The following is a 13056-nucleotide window of genomic DNA, read 5'->3' as shown; positions in this document are numbered from 1 at the left end:
CCTCTCTAGCCTTAGTTGCGCTTCAGTAAGAGGAAGGAATTGGACCACATGATCTGACTTGAAAATTCAGTGAGTGTGTATTCTCCATTTTCCTTTGATGGACCTTCAACATTGAAGATGGCTATTCAGCAAAAGGCTCTTGCTTTCCTCCTGTTCTGCTAACCACTAAGATAGAATAAAGATTATTAAGTGCAGTCTCAATTGGCTATAGTTAGAACATCATGTTAGAAACTGGGCTTTGCCAAATTGTTTATATTCCAATAAACAGCTGAAATCATATATGCATTTGAGATTAAATAGACAAGTTAGTGCTCACACATTCTGTACTGCATCACAGCCTAGGCAGCCAAGATGACTGTACAGAGAGTGGAAATGCTGTCTCTGAACCGACTTTTATTTCTCTTATAATGTATACATTGGAGCCTACAAAAATTCAAAGAGAAGTGGTCTACAATAACATATTAATAACAATTACTGCATTATGGTTCATTTAAAAGCCCTCTTTTATTAGGATGCACTAGTTCTCCTAATTCTGATGGTTTTAATCAGTTTCCAATATGCATCTTTGTGTAACCATTTAATTACATATAGAAAAAAAATGCTTTCAAATGTCATGGTGAGAATTGGTACAGCAGCATCTCAGCCATTGTGTCAAATCCAAGCAACTAAATATTTTCTGAAATAGAGAGTGTAAGTAGAAAATAGCAGCCATGTTTATGGCAACACATGGCAAAACCTGCCCATATGCCAGCAATAGTCTACTTCTTTAGTTATTGCAGGAACTCCAGACTGAAAGCTGATTTCTTTGTGTCTAGCTCACAAGCTCAAAGCCTTGTGCTCCAATTCCCAAGCAAGGAAAAACCTAAAACAGAAAAGACACCTTAATTTTGACTTTTTCTTATAGCTCATTCTTTCCTCTCATAATTATCTTTGTGTCAATAAGATTTCTTTTTAAATCTATCACTTACTGTACCATATTTCCTATATTTCTGGAAGTTAGAGAAGGAATTGGGCAGATAGCAGTGTGAGCATTCCTTCCATAACTAACTGTGAGCTTCCAGGACTGAGATTACTTTCCACTTTGAAGGGCAGCTAAAATAAAGCAACTAGTAACTACTGGGGACTGGAAGATACTCGACGATTAAAAACAAGAAAGCAATGTGGAAATATACACAACAAAAATACTCTCTAGTTGTGATAATACTGCAAAGGCAAATATAAGCTTGGATTTAAAATCCTAGCGTTTTTGTGTATATTGTCACTAACTACCAGACAAGACTGCAAAAAAAAGTCTCTAAGCTAGCCGATGCCACAGATATGGTTGGCTGTTCGTACACAGCAGAAGAGAATAATTTCCAGCAGGGGGGACTTGGCAAATGTGACACATCCTGCTATAGAGCAAGGGGATCTGTGGCAGATACACAGTTTCCTGGGGCTTCTTGCAGGAAATGGTTTTTCAAATATGCATGTGGTTATTTTTATTGAAATACAATTTTGGAAAACAAACCAAAAAGCCTATCAGCTTTTGACCACAAAACTGGGATCTCAAATGTTTGTACCATTTATTTTGCACCCTACCAAAGTGTGCTGTATGTGATGTGCATGTTTCACCTCCAATTCTCATTAAAAACAAATACTGCTTATCGTTTTTTACAGCTACAATTCTATCAGGAGGCCCTGAGAATCAGTCAATCCATGATGCCAGTCAACCAAAGAAAAAATTTCCATGGGGGTTGGAAAGTAATTACTTGTTTTAATTGACCAGTGAATTCTGTAAAAACATATGAACTACTAGTGCTGTGTTCACTGTGCCTGAATTATATTTATATATATAAATCAAGGAGAGAGAATAAGGAAGAAAAAGTCCAAGATTTGATAGATTTGCTATGATTAATTAGGTTCTGAGCTCTGATAAGCAAAAATTCTTTTCTCTTAAGACTCCTTTGTCCTTATCCTCTGGTCTTAGCCTAGGCACATACTCTTGAGATAGTAATTATCAACCAACTTTTCCTTATTAAAAAACAAAATTAAAAAATTCCGTATTCTAACCTTTGCTGAGCAAATCCGTTTTCTGGGGGGTCTTTATTTTGGATCTAGAGGCTTTTACAAGGTTTTCTGAATAATGCTTGTAAAAGATAGTAAGGACATTAAGTTGCCCCATGGCTAACTGCCTGGGAATTTCATGCAGCACCATACATTTAGGAAGCCGATAGTTTGACGATGAAAATGATGATATAATTAATATATAAGGAAAATCCAAACCAAATCTTAGGACAGTAGCCATTGCCAAAATTCAAGGAAACCTTGGGAGATAAGCTGGACCTAATTTCTACTGTATATGACACAGTAGTTGGGGGCGGGGGTCACATTTAAAATGAAGCAAAAATCATGACAATTCTCATTCAAGCCCTAGTGCCTACTTTGATTGGAAATACCTAGGTAGTTGAGTCAGAAATGTTTTCTTGACATTGTCTAAATGTACTTTGGATTTGCTTCACTGTTTGTGTGCATTCCTGTGGATGTGAGGGTCTGTCTTAAGGTAATTGGACCTGGCCTAACTTTTTAAACTTTAGCATCACTAATTCCAGTATATAAGAAACTAATAAACACACTGAATGGCTACAAATGTAATCTATAAGAAAAGACTTTTATTTGGGAAAACAGCATTTAAATTACTGAATATCAACTCCAGAATTTTACCACAATGGTTCAGTTCACATGAAACAATGATGGAAATATACATTGCAATTCTCAGTAAGCACAATAGACCTCACTATGATTGTAAAAGGCTTCCATGAGCAGTATCCACTCAACAATACGGCATATGGCATAAACTAGTATTTGTGAGGTACCAACTAAGAGAAATACACTGTTCAGGAATGTTAAAAAACTATCTCCTTCTTACAGCTAATTTTAATGTGATATCCTATAACCATCATCACATATTCACATTTTCTCTTTGAAGTACCCACTCATTCCAGTGTCTACAAAAGTAAACTAAAGGAAGGGCTGAACAATTCTCTCCGGACCTGGTAGATCTGATAATTACCGGTAGATCACGTAACATGAATTCACAAAAATATTTGCAATCCATCATCTTGAAGCATTCAAATAGTTGTCTCAGAGCCCCCCACTTTATTTCCATCTGTAGACATAGGAAAAAAATGATAAAAAATAATTTTTAGAAAAGTTTTGAAAACTCACAATATTTTCTATCAGATAGACAACACAGGCTGCTTTGCTTGATTTCCCCTCCTTAAATGCAATACCATCAACTGGTGAAAAACAAAACAAAATTAAATTCAAAATAAGATTAAGGGAAATTTTGCACAAAATAAGTTCTTAAAATGCACTTAGCCTCCCATTTGTTTTTTTAACTCAACAAAGGACAGACCCCCAGCAAATCTAAAATTGAGTATTAAGAATTACAGGTGAATTTGAAATGTGTACTCAGTTATTCCTAGTAAGTCAAGCCACAAACAGGATATTTTAATTCAGCCCATATGACCATGATGACTAATTGAATGAGCACTGGAAATGAGGCCAAACCTTGATTTGATGCCACTTGTCTCCATAACTGAATGGCTGGATCCCAAAACCCAATGCTCAGAACTCATAAAGAACTAAAATAAGCCACAAAATCCTGTGATACACTTCCTGGTGACACATATGACATTTCGTTCAAAAGTACTAGTATATGCCATAATCTTTAGTATTCCCAGCTTCAGCATAGCTAGGCATAGACTTAAGGCCACAGTGATTTCAATTAATTTATATTCACTCTTTCTCTATTTCTTCCCGTGAGTAAATATGCCTTAAATTCACTTTATTGGACAATGCTGCTTATATTCTTTTCTTTTTTCACTCAACAATGATGTAATTGATTCATTTTCCTCAACCATAATAACTCTGGTGAAGAGATGGATTGAGGATTTTGGTTATATTTGAAAGAACCAAATAAAAATCACAATCCACCCAATAAACGTGGAACCAACCTGTAACCAGTCAAACTGCTCATGGATTATAGAGGTTCTGAAGTCCTTCTAAAAGTATTCAGAAAGATAGTTAAGGTAGAATACTAATATCTGCTTATCTGCAGTGATGTCAGATTCCAACTGATTAATGAGAATGGGCAAGAATCAAAACATGTTGTTCTTGGCACTGCCTGATTATTCTCCAAAGGGGACTGCAGTTGAAAAGAACACAGATTGCAAAGATATTTGAAAAGAAAACATCTCTTAACATAGATTTTGTAATTCCATTGAATAGAAATGGTATTCTAAAGCTAGTATAGCATACCCTCAAATCTAGTAGAAATGATCAGTTTAGTTACTGCTTTAGTTCTTCTGAAAAATAATGGAATGGTAGATTGTTTTTAACAAACTCTGGCTTCAGAAATATCATTGTAGCAAACAATTTTATTAATACTTTCATAAAAATGGCATTTAATAAATTCTTTCTAATACCATGATATTATTAAAAGCAAACAAAAGTCATTAAAACAGTTCCTTTCTGTGATTTACATTAGCTTTTATAGAATTAATTGATTTTTGTCTTAGAAACTAACCTAAAATACTAATAATCAAGTCAGGGTAAAAACAATACAATGTGTTTTCTTTATTTCAAAATAGTGATTATAAATACATTCTTAATATATTTTCTTCCCAGCTCTTTGGATGCGACAATAATAACAAAAAAAAAAATAACTCACTGTGCTCATTTCATACAATGTCAATGTATAAATCATGCAAGCGATATTATAGATTAATATTACCACCATACAATTTCTATATATGTTCTGTTAACTCTGAATTATCTGTTGACAATACTTATGAGGCCATGCCCTGTATAATTTATGCATCCTTATGGCTTAAAAAAAACTGTGTAAAAAGAAGCAACAGAAGAAAGCTGTCCTTAAATGATTTTCTAATTAATATATTTATTCAGTTTATTATTCAGAATGGAAAACTAAATATAGAATATAAATTTACTTATAGACTTGAATCACTGTAATTTAATAGCTGCTTTCTCATAAAATTACACAAAGATTTACTTTTAAAGAATTGAATCATCTTTATTGATTTCATAAAAATATAATTTAAAACTTGATTTATATTACATGGACACAATATATTATTTCAACCCCTTCACTGATTTCATACCATCTGTTTTTCTTTGCAACCATTCTAACAGAGCCACTCACATAAATGCAATGCCAAGAAGCCCATGACGTGTCAGAGCACATTAAAAAGGAATACTTCTTGGTATTTTCTAGATCTGAATCAAAGTTCTACTAAAAATGCTGTACCGACCTATACATCGCTCCTCAAGGGGTTAAATCAACACCAAGATTATAGTTGAAACCAACGAAATGTAGATACAGTATTTTAACTGCGCTTGTACTCAACTCAAAACTTAGGTCTAACTACATTATTATAAAATGTACGAGTAGAACTGATGAGAACGGTGCAAATTGTATACACTGTATAATGTAGGCACGATGACTTTAGTTAAGGAAAGTATTATCAGCCTTAACCAATGATTTGTTACTGTCATTCATTTACAATTAGAATCTCCAAATAACCACTTATATTTAAAGTACTTTTTAAAAAAAGTTAAACAGGTATACCTTTCAGCAGGAGAATATGAGATAGGCAATATGTTACAGCAAGCTTTGAGATGGTGGCAGGTACTCTTGTCATTGACAACTCTGCAACAACCTTGAGACATCTTCAAAGCATCACCATACTGAATAAAAGGCATCATCCCAATGACCCATTATCCCCAGATCACTGGTGGAGCTTTCCGGTTCCTCCCATAAGTGTCTGCTTAAGATTCCTCAATCCATACTTCACTGACAGGATAAACTAAAATGCTTTCTTGGAAGCTTTTGCGTCTTTATCCTGTCATTATGCATTAGGAGCCCTTTAATCCATGGATGCTTGGTAATGGCATATTAAAACTCCTTAGGAAATTGTAGACGAACCCAAGCTGTCAGGAACACATCTTAACGTCTTTTCTTTCAAGATCAGAAAGCAAATGTTTGGATTATTTTATAATCATATAAATTTTCCACAGACATTGTCATGAAAATTAAAATTAACCATTAAAGTTTTAAGAGCACCAGCACATACATGTGGAGACAATTTTTTTTGCTATTTAAAAAAATCTCCAAATTATCTATATGTATGCACATATACCCAAACACACACACACACACACACACACACACAGATTTCCCAGAATGCCACAGTTTTATCTTGGAACCAGAATGCCACAATTTTATCTTGGAACAAACACATAAAGCCCTGAAATTAGTCATTAATAAAGGGACTGTTGTTACAACTTTAAGCGTAATATCATTTTGGAAGCTGCACCAAAACGTCTGCCACTTGAAATCATGAAGAATGTCTATGTTTACCTTCTTGGCCATCTTACTAACTAATAAAGTAATTATAAGTCATGGAACACAAAATAAAACAATGTATATATATTCAAGCAGGCCAAGAAAGCAATGTGTTTCCTGATGTCACTTTGCTAATTAGGAGTCCCTAAAATCTTCAAATCTCTCCTATTATCAAGTACATCATTCCTTTGACCAATTTTGTCTTAGAACTTAACAGAACAAGCGAAAACAGTGGCATTTCATTTGTAGTTGCAGACTGTGAACTCATCTGAGACTCATAAAAGCATTTTACAGTTTGGCTTTGATAGATGTAAGATTATCATGATGTTTACAGTTCTACTTGATTATCTGATAGTAGAATGATGAAAGGACAGTATACTGATGCATACAAGAGCTAACTATTAACCTTATTTAGTAATTTCTTTTTTAAATTCTTGTAGTGAAAGCTATTTGAATTAAGCTCATAAAACCCTGAAAAGCAAGACAACTGATGGCAAGTAACAACTGCCCCAGACACCAGACCATAAAACTAAGGAACCTATTTTCAAATGCACAATTGGCAACAAATCTGAAGATAATATGCTAGTTTCACAAGGATAGCACAGAACTTTTTTTTTGTATTTTTGTTTGGCTTTTTTCATTTTTGTTATTTTATGTTTTTAAATAATACCTGATCACAGTGTGCAGAACTTTTATACGTATCAGCTTCAATTTCAGTTTGGTATAATTTTTCTGTCTACATTTCTACTTATCAATAAATTCACTGTGATCAGGGAAACAAGTCAGGCATATTAAATACATATTAAGGAGTACATATTTTTCTATTTAGTATACAAAGTACTTCATAAATATGAATTATGTTACAAAAATAGCTTTGGGTGCGCTCACACGGTAAGCACTTTGCTAATTTTAGACAATCTTTAAGGATTGTGGGTATTTCACGTAACTGAGAACAAAGTCTAATGTGAATTTAATTTGAGTCAGGTTTAATTCTGATAAACATCACGTATTTCTTCAGATCACCACAAACGCTACATAACTCACATTGATTTTTTCTCTCAAGTTTTTTTTTTATGTATAGACAGGTAATGCTTAAAGTGTTCAAATTTATTTTATAGTTATGTAATGCATGGTATATTTAAACAAATATTTGCACAATTTAACATTATAAATCCAGTGGTTTCAAGATGCAGACCATAAAGGTTACCGATTTACAAATACTATCGAATGTTCTCTCTTTGCATGCTTATATTTTTTTAAACTTTTCTGATAATCTTTACACAGAGTTGTTACAATGCCACAAATCAAAAGGATTATTCCAGTTCCACCGACATAATCTACGTGCAAGATGAAGGACCCAGCTGAGGTACGAACACTGGTACCAGTTGTCTTCAGTTTGCTTTACAAAGCACAAAGAGACGAAGGTTTTGCATCTGGGGTACAAAACAGATTTGCCTCTTGAGGTTAAATTCAGTGTATTACATGTATAAAGCATCCCTTTGGCAACAGAGTTTGCAGTATCCCACAGGACTCCACAGTATGGGTTTTATGTAGTAAAATCTATTACGGAAATTTGCTTCTATTTGACACATCTTTGCAGCTACAGTTAATGAGACACCCTTAGAAACACCTGCCTCCATGCCTATTGATAATATGGTATTTGGAAATTTTAAGTCAGCAAAAGGCACTTTCATCATTAAATAAATGTCCTCTGTATGAAGTAAGATTGCATGACCTAGATCTTGTTCAAAGCCGTCTGCTCCTCCAGGACCTGTAGGTAGTCAGGGGAACTCTGAAGTTTTGCCTTCAGTTCAAAATATTCGCTCTTCCTTTGCTCCACAACAATTTTACTGTGGTTGCCTCCTATCAGCGACTTCTTGTTTTTTTTGTCTTGCTGTTTTTCCGGATAGCGAATCTCGAAGCCACTGACACCTATGCTATTGTATTCCTTTTTGCTTTCAAGAAAATTCTGAATAAACACATTGGAATCCCGGCTAGGGAATAATTCATCCAGCTCATCAATTGTGCTCAGTCTCTTTCTGGTATCCACGTGCAATAAATCTTTCTCCTTTTCAGCAGCATTTCTCATAATGACTTTCTGTCCCGGAGGATCTGCAAACATGAACCCAGTCTCTGACTCTTTCAAGCCACAAGTGTGGCTCTTGCTCATCTGTTCTATGGTTTGTGGAATGAAGGCTTCTGTGCTCAGTCCATCTTTTTTATTGGTTTTATGGTCATGCTTCCGCAACTGCAGCTGCATTGAGCCACACTCCGGATTCCCCAAGCCTTCGTGCTTCACCATGGGTTTCTTGTTACGTCGCAGGACGAACACCAGAAGGCAAAAAGCCACGAACACAGTTAATATGAGGACCACTAAGATACTTAAGATTAAGATAGACAGAGGCACAGGCCCCCCGGGGGGACTTCGAATGGGCCCCAGCGGAGTGGTGAAGGTAATGGCCGGTGCAGGGCTTGTGAATGGTGCTGATGGCTTGTTTAAAAGTTTGGGACATAAGATTTCATTTTTGAGGGACTTCAGCTCAATGTTGGCGAACTGAACAGGCGTCTCACATTTCAGTTCTTTCACAACAATCCCGTCGTTCAACTTCTCCAGCCACAACTTTAATGCCACCAGGTCACAGGTGCAGTCCCAAGGGTTGCCCTCCAAGTCAATCTGTGTTAGAGATTGCAGCTGATCGAGGACCCCACTGACTGGTAGGTACATGAATTTATTGTTCCTCAGGTTCAGTCTAGCCAAGGGTGCTCCAGAAAAAATGTAAACAGGCAGGCTTTTTAATAGATTATTGTTTAAGTACAGCAATTGCAAATTTGTCATCGAGTCAAAGGTGCCTGCTAAGATTTCCTTAATCAAATTGTATTCCAAATACAGATACTGCAGGTTGTGAAGGCCTGCAAATATTTCAGGATACAATCTCTCTATCTGATTGCCATTGAGATACAGCCTGCGTAAATTAGTGAGATTGTGGAATACATCTCCCTTGATCACCGTAATCTCGTTGCTGCCTAAATGGAGCAAATCTAGTCCTTCGAACTCAGTGAAGTCGGAGACATCCACGTCCTTGATGCTATTGCCGTTGACGTGCAACTTCTTGGCATTGAAAGGTTTCGGTATCAGTTCGGATATGGACTGTATATTTTTCTCTTGGCAATTGACACTCAATCCCAAATCCGAAGGATGCGTCTTACAGAAGCAAGGGGCTGGGCAAGGGGTAAGAGGAGGCACCCTTGTCTGGTAAGACACAATCTGACTGAGACTGCGGTTGGAGAGGGCTTTGCCTGCCACGATTCCAGAGATCTTGGAAGGATTTGTTGTTTTCGGTGGTTTGGTCACTAATCTGTGGAAGGATGTTTGGGTTGTGTGACCATTGGGGGTAGTGTAGCCATTTTCCAGCTGAGATGGAGGCAGGATGCGCACGTCAAAATCACTGCCTGTGCCCATGGGGCATAATTCTTGTTTATTGGTTTCTTTTAAAAGTCTTCCATATAAGTCACTGGGAGTTTCGCAGATGGCTTCGCCTATGTAAATATTATATGGCATATTCTCCAGCCAAGCTTTTAAAGGCAACAAATCACAGCTACAATTCCAAGGGTTATCTTCCAGTTGCAATTCGACGACACGGCCGATGTGTTCCAGAACTCCGATATAGGGGAGCTTCTGGATTCTGTTTCCTCGTATATCCAGATGGGTCAGGGATGCGAATCGGAAAATATTATCAGGCAGGAATGAAATCAGATTGTCATTAAGAATGAGAACTTTCAGTTTGTGGAGCTTATTGAAGGCTCCTCGTTCAATATACTTGATTAAATTGTAGTCAGCCTGGAGATACTCCAAGTTCTCTATGCCAAGGAAAGTGTCAGCTCGGAGAATCTTTAATTCATTGTTGTTCAAGTGCAACTGCTTTAATGCACTGAGCCCAAGAAAGGCTCCTCCCTCAATGTTCTGCAGTTTATTGTTTCCCAGCTGCAGGGATACTGCATGTGAAAAATTCAGGAAGGTATTTGGATACAGGATATTTAAAAAATTGTTTTGGAAATTGAGGTGATAAAAGTTAGACCATGGTGGTTTCAGCTGATTTGGTCTGTAGACTGAAACCTTCTCACAGTTGACATAGAGCACATTCTCAACTGACACGCAGGAACACACATTGCAAATTTCCACCGATATGTCAGAATCTGCATTTGTTGAAGAAATCAGGGCTGACAAAATCAGAAAGAGCCAAAGAAACATCTTCTTGCAATCAGCAAACAACTTTATGCTTCTGAATAAAGATAAATAATCTAAAAAATAAAGAGAAAACATTTTTCAATGGGCATGATGTGAAAAATTGTTGTGTTTAAATCATACTGTAGTGAACAAATGGCTATAATTATAGCTTCTCCTTTTTAAGGTATCAAAAACTCCATGTATTCTCACTCAGTCAGATAATAATAACCACCACAAACGCCGTTCACTTTATTTTTGATACCCACAGTTTATATAGAACTTACAAGAAGGGAACACAAAACAATAGGAAGAAGATCATTAACCATGCTTAAACCTTAGCAATTGGAAAATATTTGCTGTACATTGACCACCAAACTCTTCCCCTGAACATGGGTCTTGAGCTTCTTACTTGCAACTCAAGTGACCCAAGGTTATCAAGTACGTTTGATCCTTTAAGTTAGTACCACAAGTCATGTGAATTTGTGGGTTTCTAATCTCGAGGGTTTAGCACCACAGGAGGCTGAGCAGAGAAGATAGCAGAGCCTGGGTTCAGTGGAGGATGACAGTGGAAGGACTGGGGGACAGTTAAAAGACTGAGGTGGAAGGAGTCCTGGGAAGACATACGCCTGCGCTTCAGCGCATAGGAATACAGTTTGCTATGAATCAGTTCACTCCTGTACACTGCTCCTTGAAAAGCACAGATGTCCTGTGTGGGGTTCTAGAAAAAATAATTTAGTAGGGGGGTGGCCAAATTTAATTTGCAGGTAAATAAACTATATCTGGTTTCCTGTCAGTCATTTCCCAAACAGGACTGGGGAGCCTTTTGGCTTTGGGTCCCTGAAAACAGGACAGGAACCTGTTTGCATCTCCAATGCTTAGCTGATTTCCATGCAGACTTCCAGCTCCCAGAACGGTCTGTCCTGCCTGCTTAGCCCCCTCTGATCTCTTTGTGCGCCGTTTTGAACCTAAGTTTGATTGTCCCTTGATGCAAATCCTTCACTTTGACCACAGACTCAGTGCCGAAGAAAAGTTCACATTCGACAATTCTTGGGTATTTCCTTTTTTTTTTTTTTTTTAACTTGCAGCACCAGATACATTCAGTACAGCGCATTTTTATGATAAAATCATGAGTTTCCGAACATCCTTCCCAATAAGACGACCTCTGGCCTGACCCTGTTTATAAAAAAATATACATCGAGAATCACTTGTTGGTTGAGTTTAATGCTTAAGCAAATTAACCCGTTGTAGCCAACTCCTTAAATGCTGCATACAAACACAAGCAGATGAGCTGCTTCATGGAAAAAAGACTGAAAAGAACATGAGCAGTGCACATTTATGGATGTAATTTTAGCCATGTGAGTCTCTTCCATGGTGAACAGGAAGCTGGCTACAATTTCGATACGGTCACCACCAAATATTAATTAAATAAACAGAATACCCAGGAAAACACCATTAGGGAATGATGGAAAGAAAGAAGTGTCACACCGAAACTCCTTTGTTTATTTTGTCCATGAGGAATCCACTGGTGGTAAAACCTAACATGTCTCAAGGTAGGCAATCCATTAGCCAAGACCCAGGAAGATTTGCATTTTAAGTGGTTTGGTTCCGAATACAGCCGACACTGCACAGATGCTATTCTGCCATATAGACATGTATTTCCCCTATTTGCCCTGACAGCATGATTGGCAGTGCAAAAAGAAGTCATAATTCTCCAGTATGACATTATCCAAACCAACTTTCATTGTAAAATCAAAATTGTCCTCAATCCTTTTGCCTTTTGCTATAGATGTGATTTTAAACAGCTATTCTGGTTCAGTTGTCATTTCTTCCCCCAAAGACCCAAAAGCAACCAAACCTAAAGCAAAACAAAAACAACAAAACACCCCGAATTACCCAAATTCAATATAAAAGCAAGAAAAAGTAGCATCAAAAGATCTGAAATTGCATAAGGAGCTGCCCTCCTCCTCATGATATCTACTTTAAATAGCCAGGGGCAGAAAAAGGCGCAAGGACGAGCTAGGAAGTTCCCAAATCAGCTCCTGTGGAACAGAAGAGACTATGGCAGCCAGAGGAGCAGGCAATGGAGAGGAGGATTGGCCCTCCAAGGAGAGAGGGGGGAAAGGGACTGAAAGCGCAAGACACCACGGGGAAGGGGAGAAAGGAAGAAATAGAGCTAGGAGAACAAGAGGACTAAAAAAGGGCAAAGGGGCATTGAGTGTAAGCGAATGAAACTGCACATTCACGTGGTACTAGCAAAACATGCACAATTAGAAATCAGGAAGAAAAAAAAAAAAAGAAGGACGCGCGCATACACACAGGCACAAGTACGAGTTGGGTACCAAGAGCCATTTCTCCGGTTCTCCGGCTGGCAAGAGAAGCCCATTTCGCTGCTTGTCTCTCTGCCTCTCTTTCTGTGGCCGGCGAG

General features: G+C 37.3%; 1 protein-coding gene across 1 annotated transcript; it reads right to left on the bottom strand.

The window, feature by feature from the left end:
• Positions 1-8141: 8141 nt before the first annotated feature.
• On the bottom strand, positions 8142-10655 carry SLITRK4 (SLIT and NTRK like family member 4). Its single transcript, XM_077146380.1, has one exon. The coding sequence runs from the start codon at positions 10653-10655 to the stop codon at positions 8142-8144; it is 2514 nt and encodes an 837-aa protein (XP_077002495.1).
• Positions 10656-13056: the final 2401 nt, after the last annotated feature.

The sequence above is a fragment of the Tamandua tetradactyla genome, chromosome X, assembly GCF_023851605.1.
Source record: "Tamandua tetradactyla isolate mTamTet1 chromosome X, mTamTet1.pri, whole genome shotgun sequence".
In the NCBI taxonomy this organism is placed as follows: Eukaryota; Metazoa; Chordata; class Mammalia; order Pilosa; family Myrmecophagidae; genus Tamandua; species Tamandua tetradactyla.
The sequence above is the reverse complement of the archived record's forward strand: the minus strand, read 5'-3'. Positions and strand labels throughout refer to the sequence as shown.

Coding starts and splice junctions, on each gene's coding strand:
- SLITRK4 (XM_077146380.1), bottom strand. CDS start 10,655: ATGTTTCTTTGGCTCTTTCTGATTTTGTCAGCCCTGATTTCTTCAACA.